The sequence below is a fragment of the Strigops habroptila genome, chromosome 2, assembly GCF_004027225.2.
Source record: "Strigops habroptila isolate Jane chromosome 2, bStrHab1.2.pri, whole genome shotgun sequence".
In the NCBI taxonomy this organism is placed as follows: Eukaryota; Metazoa; Chordata; class Aves; order Psittaciformes; family Psittacidae; genus Strigops; species Strigops habroptila.
Genome location: NC_044278.2, coordinates 61,364,672 through 61,384,267, shown reverse-complemented (window position 1 = coordinate 61,384,267; position 19,596 = coordinate 61,364,672). Strand labels below are relative to the sequence as shown.

At 44.5% G+C, this 19,596-nt stretch overlaps 1 protein-coding gene and 1 non-coding gene across 6 annotated transcripts in view; one reads left to right on the top strand and one right to left on the bottom strand.

Moving 5' to 3' along the window:
- The window catches only part of LIMS1 (LIM zinc finger domain containing 1), a 76,655-nt gene that overhangs the window by 34,282 nt on the left and 22,777 nt on the right, over positions 1–19,596 (bottom strand). The window contains exon 1 of one of the 5 annotated variants that reach the window (XM_030471125.1): positions 11,159–11,694. The exons of 2 other annotated variants lie outside the window; for them this stretch is intronic. In XM_030471125.1, the coding sequence (XP_030326985.1) occupies positions 11,159–11,211 (53 nt within the window). In that variant the 5' untranslated portion in view covers positions 11,212–11,694. Of the gene's footprint in view, positions 1–3,237; positions 5,368–11,158; positions 11,695–19,596 lie in introns of those variants that run through there. 2 more of the 5 variants (XM_030471104.1, XM_030471115.1) reach the window with 2 other exon arrangements.
- LOC115604639 lies at positions 9,550–9,675 on the top strand. The gene has a single exon (XR_003990362.1). It is a non-coding gene; the product is annotated as a U6atac minor spliceosomal RNA (small nuclear RNA).

Sequence of the window (19,596 nt, the reverse complement as noted above, 5' to 3'; positions counted from 1 at the left end):
CTGGCACCTACTTGCTAGAGCAATAGGTGTTTGGGGAGACTCTGCTAAATTTAGACATTTATTTAGGAGCTTCTACTGTAAATGTAAATCTGACAAGCTACGAAACTTAATGAAAAGAACCAAACTATATTCCTATGGTCTTTCCCGCAAAAGACTGAAGGAAATGTGCATAGAGACTGGCTCATCATAAACTGAACAGCAGATCTGGAAGACAATGATGGGGGTCAAGCCTCTGGGTGAAGTGACATCAGTGGACACAGATGCAGAAGCTAAAGCTCGCCTTCCTGTTGTGAGGCTCAGAGTCCCACAGCACATGACCCATCATGAAGCTATGTCAACACAGGAAATTGTTTTTATACTGTAAAGAGAATTGTTTCAAGAAATTTTGGTTCCTGGAAAATAAAATGCATGTCAGACATTATATGATAAACATATGCTCTGTACATATTTAGGAGTTCCAGTACATTGCTTCACAGTCCCTTAATTATTAGTAACTCAGGTGTTTTAAGTACAAATGACACTGATGTTCCCAAGAAAAAGCAAAGGCAGGATTTTGGCACCAAATGAGTTGCTTTGCAGCACTGATACTGCCAGCACTTGGCTTGGTCTTGGCCACAGTTTATGGACACACAAGTCTCCATCCCACCAAGCATCGTCTGGCTCCTGCTGTGATGGCTGGACCCAGGAGCCGCAATTACAGTGGTGCTTACAGCAGCAGAGCAGAGGCAGTCCAAGACACCCTGCAGCCAAGGCGAAGGGGGGTGAACGGCTGTCTGCTGCTTACTTACTGCTGGTTTGTGCCTTACCAGAGGAACACCCCAGCCTGGATCCCGGGAAACCACTACCAAAGGAGACACAGACCTCAAAAAGGGCAGGAGAGAGAAATCCCATACTGGGCTAAAGTGTAAAAGGCTGTAAAATGAAACTTGGCTGATACCATGTATTACTTTAACAAAGGGCGATTATAATTTTAATTCTTTTTTAAATACAGAAATTCTCACAGGATACCCTGAGGATATTGGCATCCTGAGTACATTCTGGCCCAGGATTAGAAAAATATGATACTTGAACTGAGAAAGCAGCTTTCAGTGAACTGTTCCTCTAGGGCAGATATTATTTAACACACGTGGATTAATATGTATGTAAAATGAAATATAAAGGAACTAGAACAAAGAACTGAAGAGAGAAACTCTTCAGGGAGGGCATTGCAAAGCCGTGGAGGGATGGCAAGCTATATTTAGCAGACATGAAAGAAACCCTTGTCTTTCTTGTGGACTCTAGATACTCTGAAAGTATTTGCTAAGGACAGGCACCTATGGGGAGAGCACACAAGAAGAGCTGGAGGTTTCCAGTTTTAGAAAACTAAAGAACTTTTTCTCTTTGTTCCTGATTGCTCTTTGCCCTGTTGCTCTGTCATTATTTTGCATTTACAATACCACAGCCTTTTATCATGGAGAATGCAGTAAAAATGACAAATAAGGCTGCCTGGCAACCCACTGAAATGTCACAAAATGGGTTAGGAAGGAGCAAGGCTTAGTTTGAATTAGAACCAGCTTAAGCTCTTAGCAAACACAAGAGAAGCTCTGTCTCCAGGTATGGGTTGTCCCTCTGCCCTAGGAGCATCATCTGATCCAATGCTCTATTAATCTTCTTTATCTCCAGTACCCGGCCTTGAGCTGATTCATAAATCCCCTGATTTGCTATTTCCTCTAACTTGGATTTTATTTCTCAAGGCCCATCTGTGTTTCACATATTTCTCATCTTTAACCAGAAGAGGCTCAGGAAAGGATCAAACACCTAGACTGGTATAGACAACTCCTTCACCCCACCCAGCCCAGTAAAGGTCTCATTCCCGTCTTGGACATGCATGTAAATAAGAGAACAGCAACACAACCATAGAGAGCTAGCACTGATTTTTATTTACGTGCTTTAAAAAGCAGCTGTCTCTTTCCTAAAAAGATCATAAAAATGTCAAGAATCTCTGCTCTACTAAGTCTGATTATTCCTCCATCTATAGTCACACGAATACAATATATACTAATGTTATGAGAAATCTATCTAGGAAATCAATTAATTATTGATATTATAAATAAATACCAAACATCTATCAGACCTGCAAGTTAACACATTCTTAGAACGGATCCAATATTTCTGGTATCTCATGGCAAAGAATCTCAGTAGGTTACAATCCTACATTTCACCACAATAGTTTTCAATTGAGGTGCTGAGTATAACAAAGGGTTAAATCCCCCAAACACCCATCCTTCTGAAATTGATAACTCAGGTAATGAAAGCGCAGTAACAAAACCCCTTTAAATTACACAGCACTCCAATCCAATGCACAAACACCAACAACCAAAAATAATCTAAAAATACAACCAGAGAACAGGCAATAGGAGATAGGAAGTACTTCCTCTGCACTGAGCCTTTTGTTAGCTTTTATACAAGGATCCTTTTCTGAGGAGCTTGAAGCGGGAACAGATTGCTTTCACGTCAAGCACACTTAGAAAAACACCTTTGCATTTCAACTTTCTTGTCTGGTGTCTGCGCTTGCTCAGGTTACAAACAATTCTTTACTCTCCCTCCTCCAAACAGAGGCTTTTTGAAAATGCGCTGTTACCCTTTCAAAAGGCACGTAGCATCAGGAAGATAACCCTGGATGTTAAATGGATTTCCGATTTTTGATCACCCTTCCTGGATAAGGTCAGGCTAAGTGGTCCTGCTGCATTCTTTTGTCTAAAGCCCTTTCCACAACAAAGAACCCCCCATGAAGAAAGCCAGAGCCCAGCAGCCTCCCTAGCCCCTCCACAACAAAACCAGCCCAGCGGAGGGGCTGTGCCAAGACCCACAAGAAGCTGCACAAACCACAGCACCTGAGTGACCCAAAACTGACTTTGCTCAGTCAAACTGAGCAAAGTTGTCAGGCTGTGGAAAGTTATTTACTTGCAAGTGCTGGCTGTCAGAACGGGTCCAGAAGCAACCATCAGCTAACATTTGCCTTTCCCAGAGCCAGGAAAGGGAGTCCCACCATCACCAAAACCTACAAGGTCACCATATGGCTCCTGTTATCCCTCGTTTGGTGTTTTTTCCATAGGACTTTGGGACTGCTTCTCAATCCATGTGCTTTGCAGTGACTTTCCAGAGCCATGTTCGCATTTTGTTTGCTAAAGCCACTGAATCGATCACTGTGCCAAGAGGGGGTCAGCGCCCCAGCGATACTCGTCAATTGTCACTCACCTCAGCTTCTCTTCGTGCGACCCCGGCAGTCCCACGCTATCAGGGCGATCCCGTCTCCTCCTGTACAGACCTGAATGTGACAACTCCTTCAGCTGCAAGGCCGTCATATTTCTCTACCTGGAGGGTTGTTTTTCTTAAGGGGGGGGGGTATTTTGGCTTTGGGTTGGGTTTCTTCCCCCCCTCTTCCCCGCCTCTTCCAGATGTTGCTGCTGAAGAGCGCTGCCTGCCAAGATGCCTGGAGAGAAGAGGCTCTGCGGCGTGTCGGCACACCTGCACCCGCCGGAGCTACCAACCTCTGCAGGCAGGCAGGCAGCCGCTGCTCGGCTTCCTGTTTCTCATAGGTACACACCCTCCTGAAGGGCACCACATTTCCTTTATCACTCGATCACACCTAAGGGATGTCTGCCACAAGTTCACCGGTTTCCCTACAGCTTCCTTCAAACTCACGCTGCCCCGACAGCCACGACCCTGCCGTGTGCCGTGCAAAGCAAGCAGCCCTCCCAGCGCCTGCTGTGAGTCCCCAGGGCTGCAATGAGCTGTTAAATCTCCCCCAATACAATTCATGACAAGAAGAAAGTCGTTAGCACTATGAAAATCCAGTTACTCAAGCATCCGAGCAAATTCTTAGAGGTAGATCAATGCAGCAAACTGTGCGGCAAAGTCACTTCAGTACCCAGCATTAAAATACTCTTTTGGAAACACAATAGCACTTTGCTTGTCAGAAATTGCTCTTTTCCACCCATCCTGAAAATCAGAAGAAAACCACAATGTGTTTTTCTTCCTACTCTCAGCTATCAAAACAGAACCACTTTATTCGTCACATTCTGTAGTGATGGAGTGTCCCGTGTAATTGTAAAACAGGAATGAAAGTGCTTAAGGTTTCCTGTAAGGCAGGAAGGTGACTAGCAGGGATTTGCAAGCTCTGTGTCTCATCTCAGTTGGTAATTTTTCAGTAATAAAAGTCTTCGTTTCAACCTAAAAGGAGGCTTCAAAAAAGCTTAGCACTTTTTGAAAATTTTTTTACAATTTCTTTAATGTTTTCCTTGGCAAATGTAAACAAAAACTTCAGTCAGAGTTTTTACTTCTATGTTGTGTGGTTTTAAAATTAATTTGCATTTACTAAAAGCCAGGAAATATATCTATTTGCAAGGACTGTTTTGACTAGGATAGGAAACAAGTTCCATACAGTATGAATTTCATGGTTCATCATTGAAGTGTTTATTTTGTAGCAGAATACATGTAAGAGCATTTCTGAATTCTTGTAATGGAGAAAAGCGTAACATGTCATATTGGGTACATCACATGATACCAATTTTGTCAGGATTACCAGACTGAACGCAAGCACAGTAATTTTATATAACGCCACCAATGTGCTTCAATCTGGAATGTCATCAACATACAATACAAAACATCACACAATGGAAAAATAACAGAAATTGTTTTGGAAAAACATTCCAAATAGATAATGATTGGAGAAATTCAAAGTGATTTACATGACATTAGAATGCTGCACACACTGAAACGTCAACAAGAGCTACACATCTGAGCTCCGGTCCTTAGAAAATAAAAGGGAGAACTGTCACGATATTTGCCTAAACACGCTGCATTCCAGTTTCAAAACAAGTATTTAAAATTGTTTCTCAATATGCAGTAGGATAAGCTTAAACATAATTAAAAGCCAATTCCCTGCACTCAGTCAATCAGCGATTCAATGAAAAGTTAATGCTGTTACAAGTGGAGGTTAAGGATGGCAGATGACAGATGGTCGTGGCAGAGCAGCTTTTATACATTACCAACTGTTTTTACTGTGCTTTAAATATCAGTGAAGCAATGATTTACCTTTGTCCAGACAATCAATTTTACATAACAATAATAATGATCTAACAAATGAAGACAGAGCAGATTTTTTGCTGTGAAAAAGCTTTGTAAACTAATGAAATTGAACTATTACCTACCAATTTTTATTCACTACAGCAGCAGCCTCTTCAATAAATATTGAATACTTCTGTATTAATCATGACATAAGTCTATAAAAAATTAAAGGAACAGTCTTCACCCACTTTGCTGCAAGCTGCATTAGGATGAAGCACATAGCATTAAAATTCATGTCTATCTGCACATGAATTTTGCTTGGAGAGCCTATGGGACAATGGCTTTTTCTAAAAGGTACTTGGAAACCAAAGCTGCACCAAACCAGCATTATTAAAATTTAAAACCAATGCCACCAGACAGACCCTGTAAATAGAAGGAATACGAGAAGTCCAGACACAAAAATGAGTTGTTTGTCATACAGGCCAAATCTACCTCAAAATAAAGAAGGGGAAGACGGTTAGTTTTCTAAAAGAGACCTGGGAGTCAGCTCCACAGTCATCACTGCACAGGCTTCTTCAGCAAACTCCAACAGGGGTCTAAGCTGACTCACAAAATACTTTCTTGGAGGACATGAGAACAAGCTAAAAGCTAAAAGAAGAAATCCAAACAGGACTCCCTTTCTGCCCTGTGGGATCCTCCACCAATGCTCATGAGACATGAGGTTTCAAATCTGAAATTGCTCAAACAGCCAAACCTTAAGTTCTGAGTTTCAATTACATGTTGTAAGGGTGTTTTCTGGAGACATGTTCGAGAATGTAAATGGTATTTCTCCACTAACTCACTTAAAGGTTGCCAGAAAGCAACTCAGGCAGACCTCGCTCTGCAGGAAGAAGATCTTCCCCAGCGAGTGCCTCCTGCTCCCCACACCCCCTTTTACCTTCCAACCCCTATCTGCTGTTTATAATTCCTTTCTGAGAGATTACATTCTTCTCGCGTGGGACGGGGCCACTCGGACCTTTCACATTCCGTCAGAATTTTTGAGGACCAGCCAAGTTACCACAGCTTTTCCTACTACCGGTAACATGCAGCCGCCTTCTATGTCCTGTACTTTGAAGGTTCACTCTTCACTTTCCAGTGCATGCCTCTTCACTCATGCAACTGACCCTCCTCCTGAGAAAGCTAACATTGCTACTGCAATCTGACGGATAGGCTTGGTATTATCAGCATTTTGTTAGAGAAAAATATTCACCCATGTGGAACCTAGACAGAAACTATACAGCCCTTCCTTCATCCCAAGCAATAAATAATGTTTTATTATGTGCGACAAGGCTCATGCTTGAATTTTCAGTGCAGCCCCACAAAGCATTTATCTTGATATACCAAGCCTGAAGCACGCTTTCTTAAACATCTATGAGAGAACTGTTGTTCTAGCGACTGTAGGTATTCAGCAGAATTTTGCAATTTAAAAATCTTTTAAGACAGACAGGTTATGTCTGGTTACTTTTCACTGTGTTCAAAGGGATGTGAACAATAATCCATGATGCTGGAAACCATGTCATTGAATTTAGGAATAACAAAAAATGCCAAGTACTTCAAATTCAGTACATTTCTTCACAAGTCTGTATTTACAGAGAATGCACATTAACTACGGAAACCAGAAAAGACAAAGTTATAGATTTCATTCCACACAGAAAAGCCTTTATCAATGTGATTGATCTTTTTTCCACTCCGGTGGTGCATTCTTGCTTTGTTTCTTTTTTTAAGCTTTGAAGAAACCACCAGATTTCAATCAAATTTAGTTGAAAACTTTAAAAGCGACAGAAAAAGCTGTTTTCAGGGCAACATAAATGGTCAAAAAAAGAAAAAATTAGAAGAGCATTATAAAAAGAATATAGGAGTGCCCATAGCATGCACACAGTTAAAAGGTGACTGCAGTGGGGGAGCACATTTCTCCGTTCCCCTTTTTTCACCCAGCTTATCGCTGGGATGAGTTTCCAGAGGAACGTGTCCAAGAACATTGGTTTTCTACTATTTCTCACAAGGTCTGGAATTAAAACAGTCTTTAAAGCCAAGGAAAGGCTTGTACATCAGTGGGAATGCACAGGACTCCATGGGGCAAGCAAAGGAAGGTGGCAATAACCTTTCGGCAGTTTTGCAAGAACCCCCAAAGCGCCCAACCAATGTGCCAACCGCAAATGAAGCTTTATTTCAGATTCTCTGAGTTAGGCTGCTGAGGTCAGTCCCTGCAGATGGGTTTGGGTGCCAGTGAATAGCGTAGCATGCCTTGGGTGCCTGCTAGGGCAGGTGGTGGTGGAAGGAAATGAGGGGAGAGAAATCAAGCCGCAAACCTAAGGACACACACTTTGAAAATAAAATTTTAAACCTTCACAGCATCCTAAACTGTTGATTCAAGGAGTTAAATAATTAACTAATTGGACGTTTCCTTCTTTGTCTAATGTGACTCCAACACCTGTTTTGACATTTCTTGCCCTGTTCCACTTAGTGATCAATGAATTCTGAAGCACGCACATTTAATCCGCAGATTAGGCTAAGTACTGAGGCACATGAACTATTCATGTGGACACGTAAAGCAGTGCTTTGGATTTATGTCCATGCTCCAGCTGACCAAGCACGTTTGCTGCAATTTAACAGGAGCTGCTGGGTTTTTTTAAACCTTTTCTGTGGTTGCACGTCCCTGCCATATAATGTAAAAATCCCTACATGATGGAGTGCTCAACACCTTTCAGAACTGTAATGCACTCAACCCACCCAAGTCCTTCAGCATTTGAGGGGGCAGACAGAAGACAGAGGGGCTGCTGTGGTGAGCATGCTGTGGTGAGCATGGGGGTCCCTTCTCGCCCTGGTGGTACCAAAGGCACCTCCACCTCCACTGCAGGTGGCCCACAAGGTTTCGGTGTGGCAAGGCAGAGGTCCCTGCTCTCATTACAGCTATTCTATTCCAATAATAAAATATAAAAGCAAGCACAGGAAGATCTTCTGTCTACCCGAATGTGGAGCAAGGTCTTTTGCCTGCTTCCTCCAAGCTCTTTGCACATGCTGCCCCATGAATTCCTAAAATTCAGCTAAAAAAGCCCTGCACAAAGCACATTCTTATCCAGTAAGTGGAATCCTGCTTCGGCTGAGCTTTACAATACCTCCCTCTACTGGGAAAATGTTGCCTTATTTCTCAGTGCCGGTATTTCTCCCTACAGCCAGAGGGAGGTATAGGTTAACCCACATATGCTTTAATAATTCAGACCGCGGCCAAGCTGAAAGCAGAGAGGAATGACAGTCCAGCAGCTGAAGATGCAGGTTAGCGTTATAGCTACAAACTTATGCTGTTAATCAGTGGATGATCAATGCATGAGTAGGTGTGCAAAGAACAGATGACACGGCATGAATCAGTTTTGTCCTGCCATTTGTACATAAGCCTCTTCAAAAAAAGAGTGATAAACTAGCTGGCAAGCAGTTGAAGTTTTAAGATGGGTACAATTACTCATATGGACCCTGAAATTCATGGGATAAACATCTTCAAAAAGAGAAAGGAGGTGGGGGGATGGAACCCACAGCAAAAAGATGGGGGAAGGTTGGTTTTAAAGACAGCAAATTCAGAGTTTAGATTAATCTTCATAGCCTAGAACGTGGAAAAACACAAGGAATTCCCTATCTCCATTTCTAGATATAGGACCTTCCCTTCAGAGTAATTTACTGTCTGGGAATTAAAAGCTTCTTCCCAAGACATTTTCAAACCCAGTCAGAAATACCCTTTTTACATTTACACACTTTGTTTATAATGCCTGAAGATACTAAGTCTGAAAAAGAAGACTGAAAAGTCTTATGTTTAAACAAGTTGACTTCTACTTGCACCCTACTACTGAAGACATATCCAGAATGTTTACTTTACCGTAACAGGAAAAAATGCCTTTGGAACTGGGGGTAAAAAGCACTGGTGTCAGCTGGCTTTCTAGGTGACTGAATGTTCCCCAGTAGATGCTTCAAAAGACTGAGGAAGCCTCCAAGAAAAAAAACTAAAGACAGCAGCAGAACCTGCAAATGGGTGGCAAATGAAGAAACTGCCTGGAGATGTGCTGCCCCAGATACCCTGAGAAGCTGCCTACTCTGATGGCCAGATTTGTGACCCAGAAGCAATGAGCCCTTCCAGGGCTGCAGAAAAGCTGAGTAAGCTGTGCCAGATGGGCAACTGCTGAGACCTGGTTTTGCTGGAGTGCTAGTGGGAGATCTCAAAACTGGCCCCAGACTGACTGCCCTTTCACTGAAGGAATAGGAGTATTAGTAAGTCTTCAGTTTTCTCCAAAACACCACTCATCAGAGTTAAATAAATGCAAACAAAACCACAGCAGCCTATAAACTACTTCCTCTGTTGACCACCCAGCAGTTATTCTCATGTCCCCTTTGTTTTCCATCCCACAATTTTCAGATGACTAACGCTACATTACAAGCAGAGAAAGAAAAGCCTCTCATCCAGGTTTTGTGTCCTTTACACTGGATGAAGTTAGAGAAGATGGCACACTCCCCTTGAGAAGGATGGAAGAGGTGCCGGTGACCCTGACAACGGGCTCATGGTTGAAGGCACCGCCACCTCATGGCACACAACCAAATATGACCACCAAAGCAGTAGGTGATGCTACTTTACGTCTCCAACTGCTGAGGTTTTAGGACAACCCAGCCCTGAGCTCCTGAGAAGGTACCAGAGACTCTAAATGCTGCTGGCTGTAAGAATAATGATGAGTTGAATGGCGAAGGATGGTCAATTTAGCAGCCCAGAAGCAGCAATGATCCTGACTGTATGTCTTAGAACACACCACACAGCCACCTCACACAGTCCCTATTGCCCAAAAAAAGAAGGCAGGGGAAACACATTACAAAGGGAAAGGGAGGAGGCAGTGGGGGCACAGATAAAACACTTGGATAGCACAGGAAACCAGACAGAAGTATATTCCTGTGTCCCATACTCTGACTAGCATTTCCAAGAAAGGTAGAAAGCAGTGGTTCCCTAGAGATTATCACCTGTAAAAGGTCAGAGACTAGCAGTATGATGGCTTTTAGTCTAAGCACAAGTGTACTTTCTAAAGCAAAATATGCAAAGTAGCTCACGTGTCTAGAAAAATAAAGCCGAAGACATGTAAACACTTAAGAAACACAGGCAAGATGCAATTTTTAGCCACTAAAAAAAAAACCAAAAAAAATCTTAATTTTTAAGTATATACATTTTGGTTTCAGAGTTATTAAAACCTGTAATCCACATCCATGCAGAAAAATCCATACTGAGAAGGAAATTCACAGTGCAAAAAATTAATCCTGGAAATTTGGAATAACGTAAAATGGAAACATCACACCTATCCCCTTCATCCTGAAAAAAATACTTTTAGATTCAGCACAAAAAAATAAAAATATCATCTCATATGGATCTTTAACATTTTAAAGCACATGAAAAAACTTAAGAATTCGAGCAAAAGCCTTAAGCCAAAAAAGCACAGCTGCCCTACCGCAAAAGGTTTGCTTCGCTGGAAAAGTGCCTGACTTCTGAACATAAAGACTTCCTCAAATGGTATCAGAAGTGGTATTATTTCTGTAACAGGTGAGACACAATTATTCCTTCCTCTGGAATTACACTTTCAGCTTCAGTTACTCTGTCAGAGTCTCCTCTTCCTTAGTCACTGCCAATCATCCCATTGCTCAAAAAACCGCCGTCAGCAACGGGTAACCTTCAAACTGACCACGAAACCTCAGTTCTGGGTAGGGACAAAATAGTGTCCCTAAAAACACTCCAGATGAGCAACAGACAGGAAACTACTGGGAATATCAGGACACCTTTACACATTTCAAGAATAACAAAGGACTTTGCTCAAAGCTCTGATAGCGGTGCCACTTGCTTTCAGTACTAATAAAACCCAGCGTTACCCATCCTCTTCCTAACTCCATTTATCACCATTTCTGCGCATGGCTCCTGCTCCTAAGAATTTCCCTGCGAACGACTAAAAGACTGCACAACTCCTTGCCCAGCTGTCGGTTCAGAAAGCAGCACAATGTGCCCTCAGGAAGATACAACAGCCCGACCCTCAGCCCCAGCAACTCTGTGGACACTTACTGGCAGGGTGTAGCCTCGCTGGCAGCTGGTTGGCAATGAGCAGCCTTTCCCATATACAGCTTTACATTGAGTACTCGCTGTTTGCATGTTTTCCCTGTGGTTATTACTGGTAGTTGTGATAAACTATTTATAAAAAAAAAAAAAAGTGACTTGGCAAACCACTTCCTCCTTTCACCCTGTAAAAAACTGACACTGTAAAGAGGAGGACAAATCCATCAAAGTTCACGGTTTGGTTCCAGAAATTGTGTCATGCCAATTCTCCATCCCAAAACCACCCAGGAAAGAGAAAGAAGCAAATCCTCTACCCTACAGAAAAGAGCATAGCTTAACTTACTCCACTGGTGTTTTTTAAATGACAAAGTAGAAAACCTGGAGAGGGAACAGCCAACAGCTATAAATCCACTTCTTTGGATCATTGAGGCGTTTTAATCTTACTAATTTCCTCATATTCCAGGGACTGAAAATGATTGTGACAACTTCAGTCCCTCCAGAGTTATACCTTAACTTGGGGCTTTCTTATGGGGACAGAAACAAAAGGAACAGACGTGTGCATAACCCCAGACATCAAAACGAGCATGTCAGGGTTCCAGGTCCCTGCCTGGGAAGAGCCACCCCTGAAGTCACTGGTGACCTGTGAACAGCCACACAGGGCCACCTTATCCCACCACAAGCATCTCTGTCAATGAAAAAGGGAGGCGGAAGACCCTCTCTCCCCTCCTTCCCACCTGCTGAGAAAGGAGGAATACCCTCTGATTTTCTTCTTTTCTGAGATGAAGGCAGCCAGTTTCACCCCCCATCTCCTGGAAGACCACTGCCATCTCCGACATCCTCAGCACAGAGCAGGGAGTAACTGGGAACAGAAAGTTACCACGACCTCCTAGAGCAGGTCAGAGTGATCCACCTGCATGACTGACCAAGAGCTGAACTGTGTCTCTGCTGTGTGGACAGGGGCTCAAACTCAGTTTTCCTAAAATTATCTGAATCCCTTTGCACGCCTCAAAGGCCCCAGACAATCCTTTGCAGGTTAAAGCAGCAATATCCTCAAAATTGACATTGTTCCCCCTCCACTTGCCACATAGAACTGTAACAAGTGGAGCCTAAAATCTTGCTTACCACCAGTGATGGGGACAGAGAAATGAGGCCATAACCCAACCTCTTCAGGAGACATGCAGGACATGCCTCCAGGCAGAACTTGTCCCAGCTCTGCTCATACCGCAGTACAACTCCAGGCCACCTACAACTGCAAATCTACAGAGAAAACATTATAAAGATACAGTTTTCACATCTCATGTAACCCATTCAAAGGCAGCTTTCTCCTACGTAAGTATTGGCTCAGACAAAGTAAGCCAAACAATTTTTAAAGGTTAATATTTTTAAGCACAACTATCTAATCCTCACAACGCTATTCTGCCACTCATTGAGATTAATAGTTACAAAGTATGCTTGCAGAGTTTAGAAAGGAACTCAGGAGAATGGATATTTTTTTTTCTTGGTCTCTCAGAAGAGTATGTATTAATTTGTCTGTTTATGCACAGACATAACTTAAAAGCAAACAAATCGTGTGAAAACATGACTACTTGCCCTTTGTGCTCCTGAGCTGTAAAACCAAGTAGGGCCAGCCCCAGATTTACAGCAGCATTTAATGGATAAGCTGATGTGCTGCTTTCATCCATGGCATTTGTGTTGGCATTTCAGTGACCCTAAAGGCAATGCAAGAATCTTCTCTATTCAGATATTAAAAACTGTATTTAGTGCACTGTAGTGTATTTATCTGCAATATTCAATGCATCCTGGTGAAGTCTAGTGCACGATTCCTTGCCTTCTTACAAGATTTTTGGCAGACAACGCACATGCACCTTGTTAATCTTTCTTACCTGCTTTCACTTGTATGCACCAAATGCTATGCAGTACCAACAGAGCCTCATCTTGCTTTCCCTTCTCCACCATGTCTCTACATCCTGCTTCTCGCTCCATCTATTTCTGTCTTCAGGCCACTTAACATTATCGCTAACTCTTTTCTGTGGACAAATTAACAATGTACGTTATCTTTCCAAGCTGCTGTTTCCCATACCACCGCATAGTGCTTCCTCATTTGAACTACTTATCTCTTCCTGCAAAGGCCCTTCAAGTACAAAAGCAGCAGCAAAGCTGCATTAAACTTATCACTGGACAGTTACTAACCTAGGAGAAAGAATGCACTACAGCTTTGTCTCTCAAAATAATGTGGCAAATGTCAAGGTAAGAGCAGTTTGTTCTTAAGCATGGAGAAAACCAAAATAAACCACTTGCTGTACAGAATGAGAGTCCTCTCTTGCTACTGCAATGCATGTTATTTCATATATTGCTCACATGCCAGAAGTTCCACTTTTATAGGAAGGCAAGGACAGTTTGTTGATTCATGATAACTGTAAAAGCTGCAAGACTTCACAGGGAATGTGAATAAGCATCTGTTAAAAGGGAGCTAGGAAAACAAGCATTAACTCTTTAATTAACACTTTTTAAAGCATGTTTGAGTTTTTCATTAACCAGTTTGGCCTGGCTAAAATACAGGTTTTTTTCAGTTTTGTTCACTTCGTGGTAGTTGGCCCTATTGTATCACCAACCCATTTTCCAGAAGAGCTGTGCTAAAAGAAAACTTGTGAACACAATTATGTCTGAGGAGAGCAGGACAAGGCAAGCCCCACAGAGACCATGCTCATGAGCACTGCCACATCACTGCGGTCTGTGGTCACCCAGACTAGGCGTTAGGGGAAGTGCAGCTCAGAGCCACATGAACAGCTTGAGACAGTCATACAGTCCAGCCAAGCCCATCACCATGGTCCTGGCACCAGGGCCTCCAATACCAGCAGAAGTAGTTGCGCCTCTGCAGTGATGATGCTCCCAAGATAGAGGACAAAGGCCTGGACCTGGCTAGGCATGAAATTAAACCAGTGTTGTCAAGCAAAGGTTGACTATGGGAGGGAACTGTGACTTCACACCCACATTTCCCATTACTATTTTAATTTGCTCCCCTAGCACGCCACCATGAACCAGAACAGCAGCACACAGGTGGAGACACATCCCCAGGGCTGCTCCAGGATGCTCAACACTCTGCAGGTCCTGGCCAGGTCTGTGTCCTTCTCTCTGCTTCAGGCAGCTTGGGTAACTCTCTGCAAGGAGATCTTTGATGTGCCTGCACTGCCAGCAGCTGGTGGAGAAGCCAGACAGTCACACCCTGCTGCTGACTGTGTCGCCACGCTGTGAGATCACCCTTCCCAGAGCAAAATAAGCAGAAGGAAACACGTGCTAGTGCCTCAGCTGTTCCACTTTGCTGAGATGACTGAGCTGACCTAGGAGCTCACCACCACAGAAAGGCCAACGTCTAGTTCCTTTTCTCTCCTTCTGCCACTCCTCCTTCACCCACCACCACACTCCTTCCTTCCTCACCTCCACCCTAGTCACAAGGAGCAGCACCCTCCTTTAGAATCACCTCTTCCTCTCACAAGAGTCCTCTCCCAGCTGACTCAGCCTGCCAAACCAGCAGGAGACTGGGGTTTGGAGCATGGGTTAGTGAATGCAGCTGGTGCAGAGCTAAGGACCAGTGAGTACCATACCCAGCACAAGGGAGCAAGATGCAAGAAGCATTCCTGCATTTCAGCAGAAGTGAGGTGTCCCCTCAACATGGGCCTCCTGTGCTGGGATGACCCACACAGGAGTGGCAAACACATCCCTTCCCACCAGGTTTGCAGCAGCAGGTAACCCTGATGGCTGGGCAAGAGGAAAGGGAGCGGAGTAGGACACACGGACAGAGGATGGGGATGGATAGACAGATACACACCCAGCATGGCCCATGGCTGCACTGGAACGGAGGTGATCTTTGTGAAAATGGTATTTATCACCTTTTGAGGATGCTGCGATCCCAGCCCTCTCCAGGTTTGCAATCATCTCTCCCAGTGAATCAGAATCAGTAAAGCACTTGTAGTAGAAGATGGCTCTCCTACATTTGAGAAGTCATCTGCATGTGAACTGCGCACTTCCCCCTGCAAATGAATGTCAATTAATTACTAAAACACCCTGACTCACGCCGTGGTGCAGAGAAACGGGCCACGGACCGGAACCTTCACTCCTCACCTCCCCTCACACCCAACTCTCCCAACAGCCCGCGCTCAAGGCCATCCCTGCACCGACCTGCAGCAGCAGGAGCCGCTGCCCGCGGACACCGCGGGGGACCAGGCCCGGTCCCGCCGCGCTCCCGCCGGCAGGTGGAGCCGCAGAGCCGCCATCCCCCGGCAGCAGCCGCCCCTCCACGGCACCCCTCCCGAACGTGCTGCTGCTGCTGCTGCCTGGCCGCGAATCGCCAAGCTGTACAGGCGCAGCCAGGCCAAAAGAAGGGGGTAAAAACCAACATCAAACCAGAAAGCTCCTGGGTTTCCCTTGCAGTCCATCCTCTCAGTGTCATCACAGCTGCCGCTCAAAGCAACTAACCCCAGGTCACCGAAGGCTAACAGCAAACTGTCTTAAATCAAAGCCGGACCTCTGAGTCAGGCTGACTCAGCTTCAGGCAAGAAGACAAAACTGCAGCCGTTCAAATAAGGAGAGAGTTTTTTACTGTGAGGGTGGTGAAGCACTGGAGCAGGTTGCCCGGGGAAGCTGTGGCTGCCCCGTCCCTGGCAGTGTTCAAGGCCAGGCTGGATGGGGTTTTGTGCAAGCCAGTCTAGTTGAAGATGTCCAAGCCCCACACCAGGGGGGTTAGACTAGAGGACTTTTAAAGCTCCTTTCCAACCTAAACCATGCTATGATTCTGTGAAATGGCACCAATAAAATAAACCTCCCGCTCTCACCTGACAAGAGGACAGTCATTTCCCTCCTCTTGAACTCACAGGTATTTAAACACAACTTCTGAAAAAACTGCTATTGCTACACCTGAGACAGGCCTTGAGCAACGCTCTCTGATAAACTGTGCTGCTCGGCTGACGGGCCCTCGCCTAGAAGTGATAGGAAACACTAGCTCCACTGCTAGACCTTCTCTCCTCAGCAGGTGTCTCCTCCTGGGCCCAGTGACATCCATCTGCAGGGTGAGCGGAGCAGGAGCAGACCGCAGGGTCTCGAGTGCCAGGCACAAGCAGACAGCACACCTACTGCACTGTGGGACTGGAGTTGCAGCAGCTGATCGGAGGAAGTATTTGATTTGGGAGCTGTCAAAAGCTTCCTCTCCTCTAACATGCTTAACAGCAGAAAGGCTTGACCTTTCTGCCAGCATGCTGCTGGAAGAAGTGAAAGCAGCATTAAAAAGTAGCAGTTAAACAATGGAATTTGCTCCAAAACCAATAAACACTAGTCACCGGTTACTTTTTGAATCTCAAAGACTTTAAGGTTCATTTACTTTGAGTCTGCCCATGGCCCTGGCTACTGTTATAATTTCATCTGCAGAGTCCAAAGCCGCACTGACCACATCTGAGCACCAGGAAAATCATGGCCAGAAAGGGGAAGACATCATTCCTGCCATTCTCCCCAGCCTCCTCCTCTGCAGTTCCTATGATGGGGCAAAGACAAATGAGAGGGCTACATATCACCCAGCGTGGATGGATGGTTCCTGGCAGTCTGCATCCTGACATGCGGGGAGATGCGCATACCCTCTCGTATGCAGACAGCACAGCCATGGGTGCCTCTCATCCCAAACTGACACACACTCATCCAGATATGTCTCGGCATGGGTCCCATTGTGGGATCTCTCACTTCACCTATGTAATCCGATGTACCCATCTCCTTTTGGCAACAGAGCATGGGGAAGGAGGAAATGACGTTTTGGAGAAAAGAGTGATCCCAGTTCCTGGGTAGGGGTACCGTATTCCTCCTGTTTCACTTACAGAGACTGAAGATGCATTAACTCAAAACCAAAATAGATTTGCCATCCATGGACACAACCCTGCCCCTGATTTCAGTAAAGCAGCATGCACCAGCTAGCGGCTGCTGCACTCTTTCCAATCTTCTTCAAGTACTTTCTTGCTCTAATAAAGCCTCTCTGTTATCGTCCTCTGGCAGGACAACAGCTCTCAGGCTTTTTCAGTAATGAATACACAGTCTCTTAAGAAAAAAACTAGGTCGATCCTTCTTTATATTTTATACACAATGTTTCCAAAATAAGATCTGTTTTTCTGTGCAAGCACATCATAAGACATGTTGTCTTTTCAATACATCCTCCAAATGGCCCTGCCTATGGCCATTTGAATTCTCCTTCATGAGTACAGCTCTTAGCACTTCTCTTTGTGAAATTTCAACTTACCACGGACCCTCTCTCCAGCCTGCTAAGACCATTTTGAATTCACCTCCTGTGCCCCCCAAAGTTGTGTCCAACTCAAGGACACAAACTTCATAAGCCAAATTTCAGCTCCAGCATCCAGGTCACCGAGTAAGTTACTGAATGCAAGTGGAAAGAAGGAACTCCTGCAAGGTGCTGTCAGGAAGGTACTGTTGGGGACTGTGTCAAAACAGGAATTCCTGTCCAGATACTTCTTTTCAAGCAGCTGCACACCTCCCTTCTGGCAATTTCACCTAGACTATTATTTCCGAACTGCTTGGGCTTCTCTTGAACAAGGCCAACAGCAGTGAAACCCACCAATGAGTCCAAACTAACACATCTTGTAAGGAGATGATGAAGGAACAGGAGGAGATGGCAACAGCACTTCTATGAATGATCTAAGAGAGCAACAAATCAGTAGCAAGAACAGCTGAGTGGATACATGGAGGCAGAAGAGAAGCTGCAAGGCTTGTGCTCCAACAAAGTTAATCACCATGGCTCTAATTCTAGAGGCCTCTTTCTCTTGTTTGCTTATGAAATTTTGTGTGAGATAGCATCAGCAGATACACCTCATTTATTCCCTCTCTCCTGTTTAAGAGGCATACTTATCCGTCAGAGTTGGAAAATTGGCTGCTTTGAAACGGTCTTAGAAATCCACATGGCTTTTTTAATGCTGTATTACTCAGTAAGCGCTTATACACTTAGTTGCATTCATGCCTTACTAGGAATTGAAATTAGGCTGACTGAGCTTTAATTCTCCAGCAGCCTATTTTTGCCACCATTTTCAAATACAAATATTGTGTTCACTCTTCTGCATGTCTTCTGGGGCCTCTTACATGAGCTCTGAAAAAGCATCCCAAATGAGCATTATAGCAGTCTGAACTATTCAGTGCTTCCGCTAGCACCATGCCATTAAGCCAAAACGTTACGGAAATTTTATCACACTATGTTTGACATTAATGTTAAGAAAAGCATTCTTCCTCACCCTTATTGTTGCGTATTATTACCTTTAAGGCTTAACCAGGAACACTGACAGCCAGGGGAAAATAAACAATATGCAAATTGGAATGCTACAAAAGGACCAAAAGACAAATCTCCTGTGAGAAATTATTTACACATATCAGTCTGGTTCTGGCTCCATTCACTGCCAGGGTTTCATTAATGGTCTCCCCCGTCCTTGGGGTTACATGAAAGGGGAAATGAGATAACGCCCAACCCGTCATTCTTACAGCACGCCAGCCCTTTGAACAGCAGTCGCACACTGACTAACACCATTGGTAGCCGCTTTCCTCCCAAATTCACTGGCAGCACACCAGGGATCTCCCTCCCAGGCAGGCTGCCATGGACCCAGGGCCAGCTGGACACCACTGGACACCCTGCCTCCCTCCTGTCTCACCTCCCTCCCTTTTGCTCCCCATGTCTCACCCATCAGGAGTCAGGGATAGAAATTATTCCTTTCCTTCTCTCCTCCCAGTGACACCAAGCAACTTTTGCTTGCCAGTGTCTCACCAGGGCACTGCACAGGCTTGTCCTGCTCCCCAGTCTTTGCAAGGCAAGAGCAGTGGCTCATCAGCTTGTGAAGAAAGCCCAAGCACCCACGGCATCAGTGGGCATTTACATTGTATGAAATCTTTGAAATCTTTGAATCTCAGAGCCATTTCAGGGTTCTCTGGCTGAAGGACACCAATGCCTGTCTGGACTTGGCCACATGGTCAGGGCTGGACCAGAGCAGAAGAGAGACTTGGGGCATAAGCACCTGCCCCAACCTGAGTGAAAACTCAGAAAAACCTACTCGCTGCAAGGACTGGATTTCTTTCAAGAGTGATCTGCTTGATGCCCAGATTAAGAACCTGCACAGAATTGCATTACCTGTGGCAACCTTCCATGCAGCTATGAACTTCTGGGTTACCGATCGCCTGCTGCATTTAAAGAAACGTCATTAAAAAGGTTCACATTTAACACCGCTAATAAAGGAATAAATCTAGGCAGCAACAGAGGGAAAAACAAGTTATTACATATCAGACCAGTGAAACAGCTTAATTGTTTGGAGCAGAATATACAGTGAGTCACCCTTTAAAATTTCAAGTGTTCTCAACACAATCTCTCACAAGACTGCAAAGTACTTTAAAGACTCAGAAAGAGACTGCAGGCTCTCTGATTC